Source organism: Chenopodium album, chromosome 23, assembly GCF_948465745.1.
Source record: "Chenopodium album chromosome 23, dcCheAlbu1.1, whole genome shotgun sequence".
NCBI classification, from domain to species: domain Eukaryota; kingdom Viridiplantae; phylum Streptophyta; class Magnoliopsida; order Caryophyllales; family Amaranthaceae; genus Chenopodium; species Chenopodium album.
The window spans coordinates 24,590,938-24,615,143 of NC_137856.1; the positions used below are offsets into that span (position 1 = coordinate 24,590,938).

The 24,206-nt window shown below is 34.4% G+C and overlaps 2 protein-coding genes and 1 long non-coding RNA gene across 3 annotated transcripts; 1 reads left to right on the forward strand and 2 right to left on the reverse strand.

The window, feature by feature from the left end:
* The first annotated feature begins 3,450 nt into the window (after positions 1–3,450).
* Positions 3,451–4,733, forward strand: LOC145609216 (uncharacterized). The gene has a single exon (XM_081664757.1). It carries the CDS (start codon positions 3,453–3,455, stop codon positions 4,278–4,280), a length of 828 nt encoding a protein of 275 aa, XP_081520883.1. The 5' UTR covers positions 3,451–3,452; the 3' UTR covers positions 4,281–4,733.
* Positions 4,734–5,981: 1,248 nt separating this feature from the next.
* LOC145608622 (putative LRR receptor-like serine/threonine-protein kinase At4g29180) lies at positions 5,982–12,491 on the reverse strand. Its single transcript, XM_081664236.1, has 9 exons — positions 12,317–12,491; positions 11,660–12,209; positions 10,277–10,725; positions 9,613–9,748; positions 9,458–9,529; positions 9,308–9,379; positions 8,914–8,985; positions 6,624–6,695; positions 5,982–6,541 (listed from the first exon to the last, which is right to left on the reverse strand). Exons 1-9 carry the CDS (start codon positions 12,378–12,380, stop codon positions 6,493–6,495), a joined length of 1,536 nt encoding a protein of 511 aa, XP_081520362.1. The 5' UTR covers positions 12,381–12,491; the 3' UTR covers positions 5,982–6,492.
* Positions 12,492–22,512: 10,021 nt separating this feature from the next.
* On the reverse strand, positions 22,513–23,752 carry LOC145609675 (uncharacterized). The gene is made up of 4 exons (XR_014106053.1): positions 23,675–23,752; positions 23,438–23,485; positions 23,278–23,322; positions 22,513–22,616 (listed from the first exon to the last, which is right to left on the reverse strand). It is a non-coding gene; the product is annotated as an uncharacterized LOC145609675 (long non-coding RNA).
* Between the last annotated feature and the right edge of the window lie 454 nt (positions 23,753–24,206).

Here is a 24,206-nt window from a genome sequence, read left to right on the forward strand (position 1 = left end):
ACATGTTTTATCAAAGTCAGCTCAACATTGCTCAAGTCGGGAGGTTCCATTCACCATCAACAAAGGTCCACCATTTCAACTGTAGCGCAAGGGAGCCGTCACAGCTAGGTTTGACACGGGTATAAAGGGTTGTTAGATGGTGGGACACTCCAAGAGTGTGGATGGTGTGGCAACCATGAGAATAGACGAGTGAGCTCGGTGGGGAAACGCCTTTCGACGGGATTGAAGGGTATGTTCGTGACTACTACCTGAACCAGTTTAAGGGGGACATGTTGAGCAATCAGAGAAGGGACAATGTGCAGAAACACAAAAGGCGGCAACAATTAGGGTTTTTAAGAGGAGTTGCAATGTGGTGCTAAGGAGGGGTACCCATTATTTTAGCATCTGGCTTCATAGTTGCTCAAGCGTGTTGCATGCATCTCACTTGTGTTGTATGAGAGCGACCAGATGCCGTATTGTGCAGTATGAAGCGACATGGAGCTAACCTTGGAGTGCCAAATAAAGCAACGGTGTTTGTGTTGTTGTGACTTAGGTGAGGGAGCTTGTCATGTGCGGACAATTTATTTTCGTGATGTCCCGGTACAGCAAGTCTCATATGAGGCAACCTCCTTATGCATGTTTGCCTTATTGATGCATGTGTTAGTAATACAATTAAAATAATTTATCGGGTGTTAATTAGTTCCTCTATTAATTAGCGTGTTGCGCATAAGGGGAAGGTTGGCCTTGATCAAACCTCATGATTTTAGGCGTCACACGGGCATTCTATACTCGTCCCATGATAACAAGCTAGCTAGAAAGAGAGATTTAATTAGCTTGAAATTTATGTGGCATGACAAGCTATTTATACCATTGCAAATGCTCCGAGGAAATCTAAAATCCACTACACGTACAAATCACCTTAAAACTAGTTACATCGCAGTTTCGATCAATGATCGCCCTAATATAAGCTTAGAAATAATTCAAGAAATCTAGGATATTAACACTAGTACAAATCACCTTAAAACTAGTTCGATCGCAGGTTCGATCAACGACCGCCTTAATATAAATATTTATCCGAAGCAATATGTGAGTTAGCACTAGTTCGGCTTGAGATCCACTGCTGAATATTTGTTTTAGCAAAAAATATTCATATGGTCTTTTAGATACTTCCGGAGATTATGAAACCCTAAATCTTCAAATTTTGGTAGACGAACAAAAATAAGAAATTAGCTTAATAGAATAACCACTATCTTAAAGATGGGATTAATTTATTGAAAGCAATCAAAAAGTTTTTGGGGCTTACCACCGGTAAAACACCGGTGGAAAACCCTACAAAGATTCAAAAGTGAGACTAGATAGAAGAAAAAAGATATAAAAGTAAATATGAAAGGAGAAGAGTGAAGGAAAACCTTCAAATAAATAGAAAAGATCTAGCAATAGAGGCTAGAAAACCCTTCCAAGGGAAAAACTCTAAAGAGAACCAGAAAAACACTCTCAAGTAGGGGTGAGCAAACCGGGTACCCGGTCAAAATTTTAGGACCCGGACTTGGAATTGGTTGGAATCGGGTCCTAAAATTCGGAACCGGAATTGAAATTGGTTTAACCGGGTCCTAAAGTTTAGGAATTGGAATTGGAACCACCGGGTACCGGTTCCGGTTCCGGTTCCGGGTACCCACTTATGTATGTAATTGTTAAAATATAATACAAATTACAATTCTTATTTTAATTAGGTTCATTTTTAGCGTTTAATACTTATATTATGTATGCATTAAACTATTTGTATTTATGTTAGGTATTAACAATACTTTTTTTATTTTACAAATTATATGCATTCAACATATTTTAATTATTTAAAATTTATTTAGTTTATAATATATTGGGTAACCAACCGGTTCCGGTTCCAAAAAGTTGAGAATTGGAATTGGTTATAACCGGGTCCTTAATTTACTATCCGGAATTGGAACCACCGGGTCCAATTTCAGTTCCGGACCCGCCAATTCCTAACCGGTTCCAATTCCAATTCCGGGTACCCGGAATTTTTGCTCACCCCTACTCTCAAGGAGAAACTCTTTAGGGAGCCTAACTCAAATCGGTTATAGTTGTGCTAAAAATTGAATTATGACTTACGAAAAAAAAAGGATATATTTCATTTTTCTAAAAATTATGAGTTCCAAGTTCCTACTAGATACCAACATGCCACATTGGCCAAAAATCCATGTCCTTTTTTTTCCCTCTTTTTTGACTTAAATATGTCTAGTTTTCATATCAAATGGATGAACCCAAAAAAAAGTTATCCTTGAACAAAGTATAATTGTGAAAAATAATCCTTAAAAGGAGAAAAAATTAGCTTTATTTTATACAGTGTTCAATATTTCATAATGAGAGAATATAAACATAATATGTACAATATCTTGTAATTTACTCCATAGTTTATTTGTAGACAGGTTTTGGTTGTGAGTTCAGAGTGTGTATTAATCTTTGCTCTTGGAATCAGTGTTGAATAGGAATCTTAGCATTTTCTTATTTGTTAAGTGGATCCATCATAACTCTCATTACCATGAATTAGGGAAAAGCATTTCACTCTTAACAATATATTATTCTTAATTATTTGGCTTTTTCTTTTTAATTATTATTTCTGATAACAATTAATATAACTAACCCTGCAACTCTACAGAAATCTGCATGGCAAAAGTGTACTGTCACAGAGATTGTTAAAGAGGTGAAATTTTTTTATATCAAAAAAATCAATCATAAAAATAAAAAAAAAATGGTAAAAATAAATAAAAATAAGCAGAGCATCACTTGTCTTTTAGCTCCCAAGTGTGTCCATGTGCAGTTCTGTTCCCGTATAGTTAAACACAATCGTAGCTAATCTGTTTCGGCCTTACTAGACCAGTAAGTTTTTTTAACCGGAACTTAACGATTGTATTGTATACAATATTTTTAATCACCGTAACACATAGTGACTTTTAAATGATACAAAGAGACTAAAACGTAAATGATACAAAGAGTGTTACGAATACAAACAATACATCCGTTGTATATAATCAACGTAACACATAGTGACTTTTAAATGATACAAAGAGACTAAAACGTAAATGATACAAAGAGTGTTACGAGTACAAACAATACATCCGTTGTATATACAAGAGTCCATACCTTACAAAAAAGAAAAAAAATAAAAGGTTAATAACTCAAAGCATGATTTAAAACAGAGCTAAACCAAAAAACACCCAAAAAACCATCTACTTTCAGGCTCTCCTTTATAAACTTGGAAAAACTACATTCACCCACCAGTAATCAACCCTTTTCTCTCTTTCTCTCTCCTCATTTCTTTCTCTCTCTTCCAAAAAAACAAGATCCTTTCATTATCTCATTATAGCACAAAAATCCCAAAAATAAAGAAAAAAAAAATGGTGTCACCTGAAAGAAGTAGATCAATGGGAGAAACAGCGACAACAACAACGACGACGATGACGACGACAGCGACAATGACGAGTCCGAGGATCTCATTTTCAGCAGAGTTTATGGATGATGACAGTTTCATCTCCATAAGCCCGGGTTCGTCATTAGATAAAGATGACCAAATCGAAATCGAAAGGGAGATAGTTAAGAATGCAGCAGCAGAGTTTGAGTTTTTATCAGGTAAAAACAGTTTAGATGCAGGTCATTCAACAATGTTGACAGCAGATGAACTTTTCTTTGAAGGGAAACTCCTGCCTTACTGGCAAATCAACCATGCAGCTGAGAAACTCACTAGAATCAACCTCAAATCGTCGTCGCCCGAGGACGATAACCCAAGCAACACTACCATTCGAGAGTCCTCCGGGAAACTGAAGCTAAAAAACAATAACATCACTACAACAACTTCTCCCAGAGACCAACAGGCGAATGCGAGTGCGATAATGCTTGGGAGGGACCAGCAGGAGCCGAGGATATGGTTTGTGGACGATGACCCGTCACCGAGGCCGCCAAAATGTACTGTTTTGTGGAAAGAATTGCTTAGGTTGAAGAAAACAAGGTCTTCTACTTTGTCCCCTTCTTCGTCGTCGTCTTCGTCGTCGTCGTCTTCGAGTTCTTTAGGAGATGCTGCTGCAATGGAGGAGAAAGAGAAGGAAAAAGATAGTGGGTTAAGTACTAGAGAGAAACATATTAAGAGGATTAAAAAGGGATTAGAGAGAACTAGATCAGCAAGTATGAGGATTAGGCCAATGGTTAATGTACCTATTTGCACTCAGAGTGGTAAGAGCAGCTCATTGCCTCCTTTGTTTCCTCTCAAGAAAAACAAGATTGATAGGTAAAATTTGGATTTTTTTTTTATTTTTAATTTTTTGGGTTTTTGGGGTTTAGTTCTCAATCAGCTTGTGAATCTGTAGGATTCTTGATTGATTATGTTCATGAACTTGTCTTATTACTTTTTTTTTTTTTTTTTTTTGATTTTTTTCCTGACCCCCCTTTATCTCTATTTCCACCCCTTTTTCTCCCTTTTTTGGAGGTATATTATTTTTTTTCCACTTTTTTTATTGATGCTATTCAGAAAATTTGGTTTTAGTGGATCTGATATCAGAAGTGAGTGAATCACTACCATGTACATGCCTGACATTGTCTATGTGTTGGATGCTATTCACAATTAATGTGTATTAATTACTAATGTCATCCATTTACTGCAACTGCATTTGATGAGCTTGACCAGAAGTCTAGGGTCTAAAAGAATATTGGAAATCTCAGGATTTTTTTTTGAATTTCTATTCAGTCTCTTCACATTATTTGGAGGGAAGTCAAAAGGTTATAGGAGACTGAATCTTACCCATTGTTATTCGCTTTGGAAATGTTTAGTTGATCCTGAGAGTTACCGATCCTGGTAGGAAGTTGTGATAGAAAATGCAGGTTGATTAACTTGGGTTACCCGGGCTTTGATAAAATCCTAGAAACAGAATAATAAGAGTCTATATAATAGAAAGATTGATAGGAAGTTGGAATAGGAAATGCAGGTTGATTAACTAGAGTTACCCGGGTTTTGATAAAATCCTTGTTAGAAACAGATTTAAAGTCTACAATAGAGAGATTAGTCATTGCAGAAGTTCATATACATACACTTTTATTTCTGAGAGCAGTCACTCTTTCAGAACAGTTTCACAGGCTATATAATGAGATTAAGCCTTCAAATGTAAATTTGGCCAAAATCTCAGTTCTCAGTTTTTTCCTGTATTACAAAATTAAGTAGATAGAACTATACTGAGAATGTCAATGATTGACCTTGGAATAATGGAGCATAAGATAGAAACATTGTTGATTGCAAGGTCTTTAGTGAACTGTCCTCTCTTAAATATGCAAATATAGATGTTTGATTTATGGGAAAGAAGTTGTAGTATGAAACTATGAACTGTAAAGTGTATTTTTCCTTATGCAGACAAGGCACAAGTAGATTGCAACAAAAGTAACCGAGTACATACCCTTGTTTTATCTACTCCCATAATCCAATAATCTCCTAAATGCTTTTGTCGATCCATCTAGGGCAAACAAATAATGTACTTTAGTTTTTAAATAGCTGTTTGGCCGGACACGAAAATGGTCCCAATGAGTTTAATTCCAAAGAGTGCCTAATATTGTTTGGTTGAACGTAGGAAGTAGATCTCTCGTAACAAGTTCAACTTACATAGAGGAACTATGTAATCGACTTCCTCCACCGAAAGAGTTGAGCTTCTAAGGAAGCTGTATGTTTTCAGTCAACCAAACATTAGAATTGTCCACTTCTATAAGATCTTCAGTTTCTTAGAGTATGTTAATCTGTCTACTAAACAACCACTAAGTCTAGCAATCCACCTTCACAAGTAACAACAGTTATGTAAGTCATGCTACTCAGGAAGAAGCTTTTGACAAGGACTGGCTACGATAGGCCGATAGCTACATTTCTTCCAATCCGCATCACACAACATAGAACACTGATAGTACAGTACTACAGCAATTAGGAATGAGGGGTTAGTAATCTTGGCAGATCAAACGAAAGCAACTAGCTAGTTAAACAAAAATGGTCTAATTTGTTCAAGTGTATTCCATGTAACAAACATAAGAACATATAAATACTTACAGAGGTACAAGTATACATACCGGTGTTACATTTACAGTAATTACTTTTCATCCGAAAATAGCGAAATTACCAACAGAAAATAATATACGAGTAGTATACGAACAATATCAAGTAATTCCTTCCTCCCTATTAGAGGAAGGGGACCATATACAGCTAAACAAAGTCAGAAGCGCCTCTCAGAAAATTTTTTGTACAACAAAATGACAGCCTGACTTTTAGGCTGCATAGAGGAGCTTGTTTAATTATACCAAGTACTTCAAACACAGAAGCTTTTACTCATATTCAGACAACTAGTTCTGAAACGAAGAGCAGAAAATACCAAGAAGTTTCCAGCTGTATTTGAAGTTGCCAAAAAATGAATCAAATACCGTTTTCACATCACAGTGACAGCCAAGTAACCTTCACTCATTGAGGACTAGGAAGGATCATGTATTCTGTCCGGCCAACTGTGAGAAACTGTTACCGGGAGTGAACCTGAAAAGCGGATCATATAAGATTGTTAGATTGAAAGCGAAATGCACCTCAGGTGATTCAGATATGAAGATTTCAGACTTACGAAAACTGCAGCCCGGGTTTTTGAAGAAGGCTTTTCGGAACAGTCCCGTTTAGATTGTTGTTCTCTACATGGCTGCAAGGTAGAAGCATTATGTCATAATCACAAGGGAGGGAAAATTACTGAAAGAGCCTTCAGAAATTAATAAATAAATTAATCACAACTAGTACAAGTGCCGTAATAATTTAATGAAATTTAAGCCTGTCCTCTGATTAGATCATTATGTCCTTATTGAAATTTCAAACTAGAAACACCTAAATTTTTCTGTTTACGCTTCTAGCACCCTAGCACCAACTCAGACTTTTGACCAATCTAGATCTCCCATGTGGAAATATGATTGTGACAAGGTTGATTTAAGGAGAACATCTAACAGTGTAAATTAGTTATAAATGATAAAAGTAAAAATAACGATCACAATTACAGGAGCACATCAAAATTTTTGCCACAAACTTGGTCAACTGTTAAACAGAAGGTAACAGAGAAGAAGATAAAGCACTTTTTTCAACACCATGCTTAATTAGCAAATTACACATATAAGGAAATAGCAAGATCTGATTCTAATCTGGAAACAGTTATCTGCACTTAGGTCATAGGCTTCATAAGGCGTAGCTAGTAACTATATCAGTTTTGGCCACCCAAACCCATTAAGTAGGCAAAATTTCAATATCAGTACAACGTTCTGAATCGAAAGCATTGCCACTCGACAATATATGAGCATGTTTAATCGAGGTGTAGAATAATAATTGCGGTTTTGGGGTTAGAAACTGTACATTTGAATTAGACCTAAATATAACTACAAGTAGGTCCTCTTGAAGCAGTGGATTGATGATTTGGTCTAATATAGAGCATACCAGTATTTTGCTTCCTTATACCTAACCAAAGTAGGACTAACTGGTAAGCAATGAGGTTTATAGAAATAATCTATGCTAGCAAGTATCAACTAGCACTGTTATACAACAGAGGTCAGCTACTATCAGCAATATTTAAAGTGGGACTAGATATCATATCAGCAGGCGGCGGGTAAAAATGCAATGACTCCGGCCTTCAACCAGCCAGTCAGGCTCAATCCAACCGCTGATGAGAAGGGGGCAGTCAGATATCTTAATGAATGGTTGAGAAGCTGGATTTAAGCATCTGTCAGACCAGTAGTTTCTCATGCAGAACAAATTCCATGCGGCAAAAGTCAAAGGGAATACTAAGATAGGAAGAGAAATCATAATAGAGATGCCAAAATATTATTCGTGTCACATATATCTGAAAACAAGTGGTTTTAGGTCCAAAGAAATACTGAAATAGGCTGAAATATACTACTGAAAAACAGGCATGTCTTAAGCAGTTATATATGGCCCAACCTGGAGAATCAATTGTAAAGGTATCCTGAATAATCACCCAACATTGTGTTAAAAAAATGACCAAGATGCCATTTGCACAAACCAAATTTAGTAAATACCTTGTCATAATTCATAATTGTCACCCAGAAGTAACTTGAAGATTTGATGAATCAACATATAGAGAAGTTTGGTTCAGTATATACTTTGACTGTACTAGGTAAGCCATGTGGTACCCACTCCACAATAGCAAAGGAGGCCTTCATCCGAATTTCTTTCCACTGAATTTATTGGTCTCGGATATAAGGAAACCAGTTATTAGTTGTACGTGGAACATGATAATCCATATCTATAGTCAGAACTAATTGACCTATTCAAAACTTAAATACCATATTACCATGAACCTTGTTTTTTCAAGGTGAAAGACATAAGACCTAGCTATATTATACTTTGTTAATTTTGGATTGAGTGGAATTGATGAAAGAGAAAATTGCTGGGACCTAAAGTTTGTGAGAGTAAAGTTGTAGTCCATAATGGACATTTATAGTATGGGGTCATCTATAAGGGACGGCCTAAAAAGGAAAATGTGCCAAACTTCAAGGAACGGAAGGAAGAGGCATGATGAGGAATTCCGAATTTCCTGCAAACACTGTGCCCAACTGGTCATCTTGTGAATAAAAAGAAACTAAATTCACGCATTTTGGTTGAGCAAAAAGTTAGAGAAAGACAATTCACTTGACATTTGGTTGAGCATTCCATTTAATCTATGTCATCAATACTACGTATACTTATACACAGAATCTGTAGATGTTCTCATGGATGAGCATCTATGTCACCACGTTTTGCTCTTTCTCACAAGTAACTAACTACGAAGCACTTCAAAAAAATAAAGTATGCAACTGTATAATAATAGTTAGTCTTCAGGGATAATTCGGATAAAAGCTACAGATGATATAGAAACTTACAGTTCGCGCAAACTTTTTATTCTTGCAAGTGATGAAGGAATTGTTCCACTGAAGCGATTATTTTCCAAGCTCCTGAAAAAAAAAGGTAACATCATATAAGATATATAAAAACACCTAACTCACACCATACAGACACGAGAAATCCAGTTATTGGTATTGACAGTATGTTAAGTTGTACTACCATTCTATCAATGGAACATGCTGTCAGAATCACCAAAAGATTAACACATCTTTTATCATTATTCTATACATCCATAATCATCATCAGGAATACCAGATTTTGAGACATAGATTTGAAACATCCAGCACTTGAAAAAATAAACTCATAGATAAATAATGATTCCATGTTAAACGTGCGCACACACACATGCACACAAAAAGAATAAAGGCGTACAATATTTTCAGATGATTCAATGTACCAAGCCTGGAAGGTATAGGTCCAGACAAGCTGTTATTTCCAAGTATTCTGTCAACAGAATGAAACACTTGGATTAGTATCAACCTAATAATGACTAGCAAAGTATCTTTAAGATCAGGCACCTACAATGTGTTTAATGCAGTCAAATTTCCAACTTCAGGAGCCAAGGATCCTTGAAGGCCCATATGCATCAGGTTTCTGGTCACAGAAGAAAAGAGTAAGTACCAATGAGAATAAGAGATCACTTAAGAAAAGTATGTTGAATTTGAACAAAAACTCACATAGATATTATGCGAATCCGTGTACCATTAGAGCATGTGATCCCAGTCCAGGAGTACCCAACTGGGAAACAAGGGTCACCACTCCAATCTTCAGGAGGGTTCAGGAAACTGCGTTTAATTGTTTCCAACATAATCACTGAGGCATGAAACAAAATAGTCAATAAGCAAATCTGAAAAATAACAAGCCTCAAGCACTTTTCTATACTTTTGATGAATCTAAAAGAAAGAAAATTTCCAAGCAGGTCACAACATACTCAGCTTTAAATACATACAACTACCTTTTCCAAACCAAGTCATCCCAACTAATATCTAGGACACAAAATAATATATATTTATCTGACATAGCTAACCAATCATTTTCCTTTGTCTATGTCTATTTCTTTTTCAAATTTTGTTGTGAAATAAGCTCCTTCTTACTAAAACATTAGCTTGTCATGTTTTGATTCTCATGCTAGGCGAATTAATTGTGGTGTCTCCTGTTTAAGCGCTTTGCTCAAAGATTTGAAATAGCTTATTAGCCTTATCCCTTGCTTAAGTGTAAACAATCAAATTACCTACTTACATGACATGATTCTTAGGAGGAAGGTGCAATTAGCCTTTAATTATTCAAGTCTAACATGTGAAGAAAATTAGAACACAATACTTGTAAATTTCAGAGATGTACCATCATGCACGAGAGTTTTATTCCCAAGTGGTAAAACATTAAAAATCTCCCCGCCATTGATCAGGGGACTAGCATCTGATCCATCAACTGGGGTAAATCTCAGTCTTGTCAAACCGTCTAGGGGCCATTGGGTTGCAAACACAGCCACACCAGATGGAGTCACACTCAGGTTACGAACATATAGCACATTATTGATGCTAATGTCAAACGCCCGCCTTGATAAGGCACGGTCATCAGCAAAATATAAAGCAATGTAATATGTTGAGCTTGGAAGAGGTAAAGCAGGCCACTGAAGTTCCATTGGTCCTGCAGAAACTGTTAAATGGGTCTCGAAGATTTTAGCAGGTGGAAGATTCCAAAATCCAGAAACAGATACATTTGGTGCTCGAGCAGCAGCTTGGTGAGGTCCAAAAGGCTCCCAGTAGCGATCAAATCGATCGTCTGGTGACCTGAAATTTCAAAATAATCAAAAATTTGTAAGTTAAAACAGAAGTAGCTGAGTTACATTTGATTACAAGACTCCATATATTACAGGTATGGCACAACAGATGTAACACTCGTCTCTCTAGGATTCTCCTAGTGGTATATCACTAGCTAGGGTGATTCCCAACTCCTAAAGTGCTATACTGCTATGTCGAGTTAATCACGAATCAACTAAACCCAATTAAGAGGCTAAGTAAGTAGCCATGGTAACACTACTCATTTACCAAAACAGAACATCTGAGAGACAATCAACAAAAGCAAAGGCATATAGCCACTTAACTAGAAATAAGTCAACAGCTTAAATGTTAGGATAACATGAAATTATTAGTTGAATAACAGATGCACCACCAACCAACATTCATAGTTTTTACTTTCAGCCATAGAAAAGTTCTGAATTCCACCAGATTACAAGATTATACATTTATCCTATACCTAATGTGTTCTTCAGGTCGCAAATACAATCAACATAAGACACTCTCCCATTAATGTTTCAAATACTTCGTACTAAATTATAGTCTGTATATGAATAATCAACCAAAAAATGCACTGTAACTCTGTAAGCTGGCAAGGAAATTCACCATTTAAATGTTGACTTTCAAGGTTCTGAATAGTAAGAAAAACATGATGAGTATATTTATTTCAATTAGCCTTTACCAAAATTTGTTCTTAGATTATCTATAAATATGTCATAATTAGGTGAAAAAAAAACATCACATACCAGGTCAAAGCCAACTTTTCAACCACACCATTTTGTCAATTGATCCCAAAAAAGTATCAAGCAACCATTACACAAATAAAGCAAAAACTCAACAACCAAAAATTTATAAAGATTAACAAACTATCTCAAGCAAAAACTTTATAAAACGATTCGAATTACACTAAAAATTGCTAACTACTAACCTGACAGTCGATCCAGTATATCCAAAGTTATTCCTAGCAACCAAGCTCAACCCAACCTTTCCAAAATCGGTCGAATTATAAACCGAACTCTCCAACAAAACCAACTCAATAGCAGATATAAAAGGGTCAGAATCAGTAAGCTGATTAACCCCAATACAAACACTCATTGTCTTCCCCACAGTTCGAAAAACCCCTTCATAATACGATGTCATATTATGATCAAATTCTTTTGTTGTATTAACCAAACCCCACAAATTATTATCAATAATTTGATCAAAAACAGGAGGGTTTTTCTTCCCATTAACCCCACCATAGAAATAGCTAGTTCTAACCATGTAATTCGCATTTCGAATCACAGGACCAATCTGGTAACAAAATTTCTTGTGGGTATTTCCCTCTTGCGCAAATGATCGAACACTTGATAGGAGTGGCAAAACCCCAGAATACGACACCGTTTTGTTCTCCCCGACAGAGATGAATTCCGAATCCGGCACCCATAAATGCCCTTCGTAGTTAACCACCGACGAACCACCGCAATTTATATAAAAACCTACAAAACCCACAAAATCAACATACTATCAGAACAACGACATACATACGATAATCACAACAATTGTAATGAAATTAATTGCAAAGAGACTACGATGCGAAGCGTACTGTAGGGAGCGAGGGAGAGGGAGGAAGGGAGGAAGAGGAGGAGAAGGAGGAGAGAGAAAGACATGGCGGCGAGTAAGAGAGAAAATGGAGGTCAAGACATGAGAATGAGAAGGGGTTTTGGATTTGGTGATTAGGAATAAAAAATGGGGAGGAGAGAGAAAGAGTCATTGGAGAGGTTGAAGGAAGAAAGGAATAAGAGAAAGTGAAAGTTGGTTGAGAGAGAAAGGAATTGATGATTGAGGAGAGAGAAAGTGAATTGAATTGACTGGTTTAACGCGGGAAAAGATTAATGGAAGAACTAACCAGGTCAGAGTTTGGAGTAGACGGTAGTTAAAAATTGGGGAAATGGAATAGGTCAATTGGGGAAATTGATCAGGATTTTTGCAGAATCATCGAATGAGAGGGAAAGTGGAAACGATGTAGTGTAGTGAAAAAGGTTACTCCGGTTTTACTCATTAACTTATCGGGTTTTGATGGAAATGGTAACTTGATTCCGTTTTCACCCCTACAAAAGAATTCATACCAAACACTTCTTAATGTAATGCTCTCTTAAAGTTTCACACTATTCGTAATGTTTTGATTTTTCTTTGTTTATGCATTTTATTTTAGCTAGCCATATTCGAGGAGCATTTTCAGCTATTGGTTACGATAATAGAGTAAAATATATAAATAAATATTTTAGTGGTATAAATATCTACACGTTATTTATGAGTTAAAAAATGACAATTAACATTAATATATACAAAATAAAAATTTTGCATATTAATGAGGATAAATATGTAATTGTACATTTTAAAAGTTTAAGCGGTAATACACTATTTATAAGAGTATTCTTATACTTTTTATAATGTAGAGAATGAATAGGGAATTATATTTATTTGCTGATATAAAAAGGTAAATGTTATAGTATATTGATGAAATTGTTGATAAAATTTGTGGGTTTTGGTTAATATATAAAACAAAAGAATGTAATCAATGATCATTATATGACATCTTATTATTATGAGGGAGTAAAACCAGGCGGCAATTAAAAAATGAGGAAATGGAGGGGGTCAAAACTTGAAAGAAAAATAAAGAAAAAGAGAGTGTTGGTGTTGTCGTATATTGGTAAGGTGTGAAAACTTGTAAAAAAACATGGAGTCGGTTCATCTGTACAACGATAGTATCATGCGTAACGTGGGGCGCCACCTATGTTCAGGATTCGTGAATCGTGATGTGTTGTTGGTATCCCGTAATTCGTGAATCCTGCGCAACTATAATACTCCGTACTCCGTAATTTTTCTATCTTAATCGGTATTCGGTGTTACGTAGAATAATTTATCATAAAATACATATTTCAAAAAAAAAAAAAAAAAAATCATAAAATACAAGTTTTTTATTTTTTTTTATTTTTATTTATTATCAATACTCCCATTTATTCATTTGATTTTTTATGGTCTCTAAAATACATGTCATAATATTTATATCTTCATTTTATACATGTAAAAATTATTTAAGAAGTTCATATTAATAAAATACTCCTTCCGTTTTTAAATATTTGCCCCACTTTTCTTTTCCGACCGTTTTTAAATACTTACTCCATTTTCTTTTTTGGAAAGCTTTTACAATATTCAATTCATTTCTCACACTTGGTGGACCCAACATAATACTCTCTCTCCTTCTATTCTTCCACTACTTTTTCTTTTTACAATTTTTTATTTTTTTCAAATACCGCACTACCTTCATATTTTATTATTTTTTCCAATTTCTCAAAACTTCGTGCATGGAGAAATAAAGCAAGTATTTATAAACGGAGAGAGTATATAATGAGACAAATCAAACAAGATCTCACGTGATTATATTAATTCTTGTAGAATAACACGAATTCACGGTCAAAGTTTTCAAATTTAAACCCAGTTTTTGGTAATTGGGTAAAAAAAAAATTAGAGACAGAGGGAGTAGGTATTGATATAATGTTTTATAATATTAATTTATTTAATTTTTTTTACTAATAATATTTAATTACATGTATCTACAGTTAAAACATTGTATTGACATGTGTATATAGTTTGACTGTATCAATTATTGTAGGATGCAGGAGTACTAGAATTAGAATTTTTTACTGAGAAAAAGGGGTCAAAAGCGTTTAAAAAATAAAAGAGTGGAGGGAGTATACTAATATACTAAGAGTATTTGTTAATTACGTTTTTTTTATTATTTAACTAGTCGTTAGAGCACCCGCGATGCGAGTGCTCCCCGACGGTAAGATAAGTAGAATTCGTGGTTGTCTTCATTTTTGTGATATTCGTGGTTGTTGTTGTTCGGATTTTGTAATAGCAAGGATACATGAATTAAGTACTAACAAGGAGTAGTGATAAAGTTTTTATTGGGAAATAGCTATGGAAAAACAATTGTTATAAGTGAAGTTATCTAGAATTTGTTATAAGTTAAAGATTTTTAAAAAAATTATACTATTGTTTTAGATATTATTTTAGAACACACTCTTTTTCTTATTGAGTACCTAAATAATTTTAAAATAGCTTCGTTTTAAAATGATTTTGATAATAAGGAGTAATAATAAGGATATATGTAAAATATATGATAGCATTGTATATTAGTTTATTACACTTTTTAAAGTAGAAAAGTTTCAAGTGGTTCTTCTACTGAAAATACAGTAGTTAGAATTTGTAATCAATACGGAAAGTATTAAATTAATGAGAAGTATGATTTGTGTATGTATTAAAGTTTATTTGCCGGTCATTTATTTATAAATTTTTATATGTACGATTAAATGTTGGGAGGGAATAGCTTTACACTTTATATTAAGATTATAGTCGTTGGAGCACACACGTAGACACTACGTGTGTGCCTCCCCGATGGTATGATATGTAAGATTCATGGTTAAGATCGCGTTTCATAGTTTGGGGTGTTACTAACATGATAAATTGATGTTTATAGGATCTTATTTGTGTGGTAGTCACTAACTTGATTTTAAGTTCTTCATATCATTTCTTCCTTCATATATAATGTCTCTTATATTTCTTCCTCGTCTTATCTCATTTCCCTTTTCTATTCATCCTTGCTTTCTTTTGACCTTCTTGTTCCTTTTTTTCTACAACCTATCCACTCTCTTGTATAGTTGGAATTGTTTAGTAAGCTCTCTCTCTCTCTCTCTCTCTCTCTCTCTCTCTCTCTCTCTCTCTCTCTCTCTCTCTCTCTTATTCTCACCCGACCCTTCTCATTTTCCCGACTCATCTCTCTCTTTATCACTCTATCTCATTTCTCTTTTATATTCATCCTTGTATTCTTTCACTTTCTTGTTCCTTTTTTCTCCAACCTATCCACTCTTTCTAGTATAGCTCAAACGGTTTACCAAGCCTCCCTCTCTCTCTTATTCTCTCCCGACCCTTCTCTTTTTCCTGACTCATTCCCCTCTTTATCACTCTATCTCTCTCCCCCTGCCCCTCAGTCTCTTATTTGCTCTATTTCTTTCCCTTCTGACCCTTATCTCTCTCTTTTTCTCCCAGACACACTCTCTATCCCTCCTCGTGGCTTATCTCTCTTTCTTTCACCTTTAAAAGCTTAATGTACAACTATTGATAAAAAAAAAAAGAGCATAATGTACAACCAATTAACAATTTAACATGCAAATTCCACTCCAAATTATCCAGAACAAAACAAATTGATTATATTCATAGATTATACACGTATCCAAAAGAACATATAAACAGTAGGACAAGAATCAAACCAAGCTATATAGAGCACATGATCAGAAGATAATTTACAAAGATTATAGAATTCCGGGCCTAGAAAATTCTCGACATAAAAAATGAATCTCAAAATGTGTAAAAGAACAAGCCAAAAAGCTACGAAGCTCAATATTATTACTCTGTACTACATATCAGTGAACTCTTTTGAAGCACACATTTTGTTTTGTCTGAACGACAAGATAAAGAAAAGCAACGTGTTGCGTTTGAAGTCATAATTGTCATCGCTATATGCTTGATGCAATGAGCTGCAGTTGCTACCTTAGAGTATTAACCTGAAAGAGTCAGACCAGAACTCCAATTAACCAAAACCAAATATTTTAGTTGAAAAGGAATTCTTGATATCACATTTGTAGTGTCATCATATAACTTCTGCCACAAAGTTAATATGGAGTAGTATGTTACAAGCTTAGATCAATACTAAGATAGTTTTTTTTTTTTTTTTTTTTTTTTTTTTTTTTTTTTTTTTTTTTGCAAGCATACCTCATTGTTGTATCTGTTAACACACTTATTGATCCCTAATCAAAAGCATAAAGTGTAATAATAGTATAATACATGATTTCAAGTTCACAATTACATAAACTACAGAAGAAATCATACGGATCGTTGAGCACTCTGTTAATAATTTATAATAAAGAAATACATGGTTGTCCATTTTGGATCAAGAGTGTGTTATAAAGGTTTAATCATTGAAGATAACTCAAAACAATTAGTTCAATTTTGAAATCATACAAACTTTTAATAAAAAAAAAATATTAGTGTCATTTTTTTAAAATGAAAATTTACCGAAGAGCAACAGTTCCAAGATGGTTACACGAGGGTTCTTGACTCCTTTACTTGTCAGAGCAAATTATCTAGCAATCTACATTAAGAAAATAATCACTTAAGACATTTAACGATCTTAATCAAAAAAATAAATAAGGCCCTAACTTTAGAATGCTGAGAAATCAAACCTCTATTTTTTAGATATACATTAATCCTCATCACTTTGGCAAATTATCAATTAGTCATTATCCAAATAGTCATTAATCAAAATTGGCCACATTTTAACTTTATAACTAATGTGTAAATAAATGGAAGAAGGGAAGACAAAATAAATAAGAGAAGCCCAAGCATTCATTTTAGCACCCCAACCAACTCAACACAACAACACGACATAGGCATCAAATGAGCAATAACAACCCGCTGCGATAGAAACAGGGTAGCAGACCGCAGTAAATTCTAGAAGGCATAACTCCTAGCACACAACTCCAAATCGAGAAATTCTTCAGCCTAGATTGAATAACTTTTCAAGATCTAAAACATTGATGAAGAGACTATGAGCTAAAAAAACTTCAGGTCGATGATTTTTGGATGAACAGAACAACAGTAACAGGGTAGCACCAGAACAACAGCGGCAACAACGCGAAACAACTACTACCCTCTGTAATCACTCACAACAGCAATATCTAACTTGACAACATAAATTTTGGAAACAAACACCATATGCATATAAGTAAAAATTAAAAAGAGAAAGTATTGGGAGAAAATGGAAAGATAGGGAAAAAATCACAAGTAAGCTAAGGTTAGATGAAAATTGAACCAATTAAAACAAGAAAGAAAAAGGGGAGATAGAATTGTACCTGTAGATCTACAATTCTATTACATATCAGACAATAATGCTACAAACAATATAAAAAATCAACCCAAAAAAACGATACATCACTCAAATTCAACCCAAAAAAAACTACCACACCTCTTAACTGAAGCAAGCAACACTGCCCAATTGCAAGCTCATTTTTTGAAACCACCCCCAACCCAGCATGTGATCCAGAGATCGACTAAATTATTAGCGTCCACATTTAACATGATTATACCTTTAGGGGGGATCCAACCTGATGCAGAAGGGTAGTCATGAGCTGCAGTTCTAACGAATACTTTGTGTGAACTATGTTCAATGTTATGTTTTCAAAGATGAATTTGTTCCTGCAGAACCAAATAGCACACATCATAACAAGTATAGTTGCGAGTCAATAAGAATTATCACAGCAAGGATAGGATGGAGGAGTTTTCCCTGAAGAAGCAACACGGTTTGGAGCCACATCCTTTCTTTTATCCCCTGCCATAAGAAAATTTCGGAAGATTCAAGCCTTCAAGGCATAGAGCATATAAGTCTTATGATCTAGTACTTTGAAAGTGTAAGAATCAACACGTGACAGCAATCATCATGATACTTGCACAGAAGCTAAACAGAGAAGAAATTCTTCAAGCTCATAAAATTAAAGTTCATACTACGACTAACTCAATTGCATCAAACTTTAAATAGGAATCATATATAAAAAGCCTCGAAAAATTAAACATGTATATGTTTGTAAAATCATTATAATAGCATGTAATTAGAACTATACTTGAAATAAAAATAATTCCTAAGCATAGCCAGAAACCAACACTGAGAAATACAAAAAAAAAAAAAAAAAAAAAAAAAAAAAAGTAATACCCACAAAATAATTCCTAAGCAAAAAATATATGCTGGGTAAGTGTTATTCAATTGCTTCCATACTCAAATTAAATTCAACTTTGCCAAATGCCATTAACAAAATTTTAGCATAGTTAACCCATAAATCCTTAATACATAACCCATAATTCCTTGATACATAACCCATAATTCCTTAATCAATAACCCATAATCAACCAAAGAATTCTTCAAACAAATAAACACATAAATCAAGTACCAATTACTAATATAACACAAATGAAATAAACAAATGATAAAATTGCAAGAATCGGGAAAATTGAAAAAAGAGAAAAGAAAGCATATGAGGAGAAGCGAAGAGAACACAATCAGCTTCGAGAATTTTCCGGCTAAAAGCTTCAACGACGATAAGGGAGCCGCAAATGGGGGCAGAACTGATTATTGGTTTCACCTGAACCTGCATTACGAAGAAAAAAAAAACCTGATGAAAATCATAAATCTCCCAAATCCTTACTAATCAAAACAACAAAAAGGCAGAAAATTAAAAACAAAAATCTAGATCATAGAAAAGGGGAGGAATTTCTGTAACCACCCAAAAAATCCAACTGCGGAAAAAACCCAGAAATAAACAAACATTAAATCAGTCAAATAAAAGGAAAAATCTAATCGAAGAGATGAACACCAAAAATAAACAAAATTAAATCATAAATTTTATGGTTTTGTACCTCAGAAACTGCTCCAATGGAGGAGATAGAGAGTGAGAGCAGGGAGAGGAGAAACGGGAGGAGAGAGAAATATAGTGAGAGGAGAAGAAGGAAGAAGACTTAAGAGTTAAGAGAGAGAAAGAAGACAACTGGCTGAGACAGCTGCCAAAAGCCAGGCCACCAAAGAAACAGAAGAAATAAAGGGTAAAATTGGCAATTCATTGAATTCAGGGGCGCATTAGTAATAGCACCAACAATCACTATTCATAAGCTACAGTAGCAAATTTTGCATTTTTATATAATAATGACTAGTTGTGGCCCCGTGCGCTTCGTGCACGATCCCCCAATGGCGGTGATAATTGTCCGTTAATTATGTATACGGTGGTAATATGTTTGTGAAGTGTCTAAATTTTGTATACATTTTTTCGGTTATTTCACCAAAAGACTCTGAGCACTTTAATAATTCATCAAATGCCATTAATGTTTTCAAAACTCATCAAATGCCACTCAGTTTTTTTAAAAATTCACCAAACGTCATTAATGACTAACGATTATAATTCTTAGTAATTCATAAAGGGTCATTAATGACCCCCAAAACATTATTCTTAAGTCATTATTTATAAGTGTTCTCTCCCCCTCTAGCATTTTAATTAGTCTTTTTTTAAACTAATTGTCCTAATTTTCTCAAGTTATTTTTCTTAAGTCGTCTCTCTCTCCCCTAAGATAATTGCCTTGGTTTTCTTAAACAATCTCTCTTTCCCCATTTCTAGTTCCTTAAAATATTGCAAATGCGTGACATGTGTATCAACACAATAACTACATCGTAAGTACTAACCAATAAAAATATTCCCACATATTTCGTTGAGGTGACATTAATAGGATGGTGTAATAATAATAGTTGTTTAATAATAAGAAATTAGCTCTAGAAATTGAGCAAAAACATTATGAAGAAAATAAAGATTTATATAAACTATTATACTTTTCCGTATTAAAAACGGACCTTCAAAATCTAAACCCTCTAAATAGATATGTAATAGAGTAGTATAGATTTTGATTGCCAAAATCTTAATTATAATCCTAAAATAAATAATTTCACATCAAACAATTAGCTGCTCTTGCTCTTGATTCTTCTCAATCACACTTGTTCAATTCTGATTAGTACTACAGAATCCTTTACCCCAATTACTACCACTTTATTTCTCCCTTTTTTGAAGCCACCACCATTGCCGTCTATGTACTCAAGTAGCTGCATAGGGAGACGAAGAGCTGAATTGCTCTTGATAAGCTGCATACCAAATACAAAACTTATTAGAACACCTAAATCAATTAAATTTGAGATATTACAATCAAAATCCAACAAATTAATTATATTCAAGTGATCAAAACCTTCATGTATACGGAAGCTTAGACTTGCAATATAACTTGACTTGACAATTAGAAATACAAAAATCCATATGTATGAACCAACACAATTAGAGAAGACATAAGGTACAATATAAGCATATGTTAGTTGGGCTCTTATTTTAGGTAAGTACTAAACTATTAAAGAAACATGTTGAACAGCTGAACCTGCATTCAAAAGCATAATCCAATTTGATTACCAAGTTCTGGTCATATAAAAGAAACATGCAAGACATAAAAAGACCTTTATTTTCGTTTCTTTCCTGCATTTTTCATTTCCCTTGTATGGAAACAAAACCTACCTTATCCCCCTTAGCTTAAATCATATTGTTTAACAGTAGCATTGAGAGACAACTCAAATTGACTTCAATCACCAAAAAAAATAAAGATACTTGTAACATTTGTAAAGCACTAACCATAACACTGTATTTATTTGATTTTGAGAGCCACGGAACTCATCGTGGAACGAACCTATGCTCCAGAATCCAGATGACAACTCCCAACACGATGGCATATAAACCAGTAACACACCACACCCTTGGAGTTAGTGGCCACAAGAAAGCCCAGGCATTGGAGTCCTTGGTGTATACAAGGGCCAAACAACAAGACCCGACTCAACAAAAGGAGGCTGTGTAAATCTAATATTCTTGCTCTTTTTAGTCTTTTGTGGTAATTACAATACCACCAACCACAACATCAAACACTTGCAATAAAGACAAAAAAAAAAGCATAAGACCATGTACTGTGTATGTTGGTATAAAGTTAAGAGAAATCAAACATTATGCACTTACTCTAGCCAAATTCTCAATAAGATCATGGATTTTCTCCATAGGATACGTAACACAGGCTTCATCAGACCATACTCAGGAAATCCCCATTTCTCATTTGAAAAAAAAAAGTATCAAAATCCTAATTTCCATACCCAAAAAAAAAACAAAAAAAAAAAAAAAACATCCCAGAAATCACATTTTAAACCATAATTTAGCACCGACAAAGCTGTTACATTAAAAAAAAAACAAAGAAAAACACCCAATTTCCCAATTGATCTCATTATAGCCAGCATACAGTGTATTACTCGAACAAGAAAAAGCTAAAGCAAACCCTAATTGGTAGAAATCTGTATATATTTGCTTATTTCTATTACAATTGTTTATCCCTATTCTAAATTTAGATATTTGTCATAAATTCATTGACCTCACTATAGCGTATTTTTTAGAGTTTGCCTATACAAATGCCATATTATATACTACATCAGCTACTCACATATCAGGTGTAACTAAACTTGTAACAACTTGCCAATAAACCCAAATCGTCGCCGTTTATCTTCAAAAACCACTAAATAAGCCAAAAACATTAATATTAATATTCAAAATTAAAATTAAAGATGATCATACCTTAGAGAAGAAGAGATAAAATTCTTTATCAGTTTCTCTAATCTCTAACTGAAAATCGTGCAAAATTGAAGAAAAATGAAAAACCAAGAATAGGAAAAGGTTAGATGGAAGAGAATGGCTGAAGATTCTTGAGAAAACTCATAAAGCTAATAAATAGATTTAGGTGGAGAGTTGAGCGCAAAATTTGAAAATGTTAGGAACATGATGGCCCCTAATCTGGACTGGAAAGAGTGACAGCTTCATTTCCTCAATTGTGTGAAATTACTCACAGGTCAAAATTCTCTTACATCATCTAGTTAACTAATTTTGATGTCTGCCTAGGATCTCCCGATGTATAGAAAATTAGCAAACAAAAAAAAAATGCATGTGATTTAAAAGGAATATGTAAGAAATACATACGAGAAAACTTGCTCTTTCCAGTGCCATGAGAGGGGGGTGGGGGGGGGAGTATACAAAGGATAGTACAGCTTATTTAATCCTGTCATAAATCAACACAAACCTGCAGCTAGCTACAATACCTTCATGGACTACTCGATCAATCTCATCTATTGTAATGCATGACCGAATAACACGCGCAGCTGCATCCAAAACCTACCTAGCAATCTGGAGACATCGATGGTCAGAGTTCAATTTAGCAAATTAAATGGAAAAGGGCAAGAGAGTATCGATAAGATGATTGTAGATAATATCAAGACCTAGCCAAGACTTCCTACCAAAGGTGAACATTTAGTCCACAAATGCTAGCTAATCGAGAGGGTAGTAACGTCTTACACTATTCCAAAGACAATCAACTATCCAAAATCCCAACCCCACCCCCATTGAAAGGTCGTAGTAGTAAACAATACACAAGGCATCCAGGATGAATACCATTATTCAAGGGTAATCTTATACATACAAATGTCACATGAAATAGGCTTGCAAAACCACTAACAACACAATTGATCTAGAATAGTGAATCTTATGTAGTTTCACTAAGATCAACGTTAGATGTAAACTTACCATTCTCTAGTAAGGTTACCCACACATGTGTTTATACAGCTTCTTAGAACCAAATCCACTATAGTCTATAGCTTTCATAAGATATCATAAGATAGCACTTAAAATTAGTAATTAGACTTGTATCAAACATATCTTCCATCTAAGAAGATACTTTGTATGGAAAAAAAGAGATAAAATGCTTAGCATCATCACAAAGACAACCTCATGGAATTTTCGTTTATATTTTATAAGCACTACAAAACACTCACGGATATGGAAGACTTACCTTGCAAGTCTCCCTCATTCTCTATATCAGCTCTGGAGTCTTAATCTTTAAAATAAGAAGCCAATAAGAAAACATAAAAGGATATTAAAAAAAAAGGTTCATTGGACAATTAATCTCTATGAGTCTACCCAAGTATGAGGAGCAAAGTAATAAAGCATACCCCGACAATGTGCTGCAGGTTGCTCTGAGGCTCAATCTTGGGGATACCCTATATGTATTAAAAGAATCTCATAAAGATTTCATGAGTTGCAGATTCATAAATATCAGAGCTCATATATTGGTGCATAAAGGAAAACATGTATCTCCAAGGGGTCATCATTGTCTCATCGCCTGTAACTGTCTAAAACCCAACATTCAGGAGATATACACTTGTTGACAATAGAAAGAAAAAACTTACATCCATAGCCCAATCAAGTAGCTCAATGTGCTTAGGTATAGTTCGGTAACTTGATATGGGGTATGGCCTTAATGATCTACATGGGAAAAGGTTGCAGTTCAGTAAAGGTCAAAAATATGAGATGTCAACACCAAGATGCGTGTTTTCATTCATAACCCCAGTAATAGTAAATCATAGTTTAAACATTACAAAATAATAAGTACATAAAATGAAGGGCTGTAATCAGAAATGTATCCACAAAAGAGTAATGTTGACATGATATCCTGTCCAATCGAAATATGGAAGTTTTAAAGTATGATATTGTCTTTTTTGAAAGCAATAAAGCCAACCTTCTTCACTTTTTTTTTTATCACCAAGACACCAACAACATCAGTGTGTAAAGAAGATGTATTTGCCTTTGAATGCACTGATTTATGAGAGCTCGAAGATTCCTTGAAACACTCTCAGGAACTACAATAGGTAAAAGTTTGTCAATCAACAGGCTAAAAATAAATAGAAAAACGTGATTATGTATCAACATTTTATCTATGCA

Coding starts and splice junctions, on each gene's coding strand:
- LOC145609216 (XM_081664757.1), top strand. CDS start 3,453: ATGACGACGACAGCGACAATGACGAGTCCGAGGATCTCATTTTCAGCA.
- LOC145608622 (XM_081664236.1), bottom strand. CDS start 12,380: ATGTCTTTCTCTCTCCTCCTTCTCCTCCTCTTCCTCCCTTCCTCCCTC. Junction 9,530..9,612: donor CGGATTCGCATAATATCTAT/GTGAGTTTTTGT, acceptor TTCTGTGACCAG/AAACCTGATGCATATGGGCC. Junction 9,380..9,457: donor TTGACTGCATTAAACACATT/GTAGGTGCCTGA, acceptor TTCTGTTGACAG/AATACTTGGAAATAACAGCT.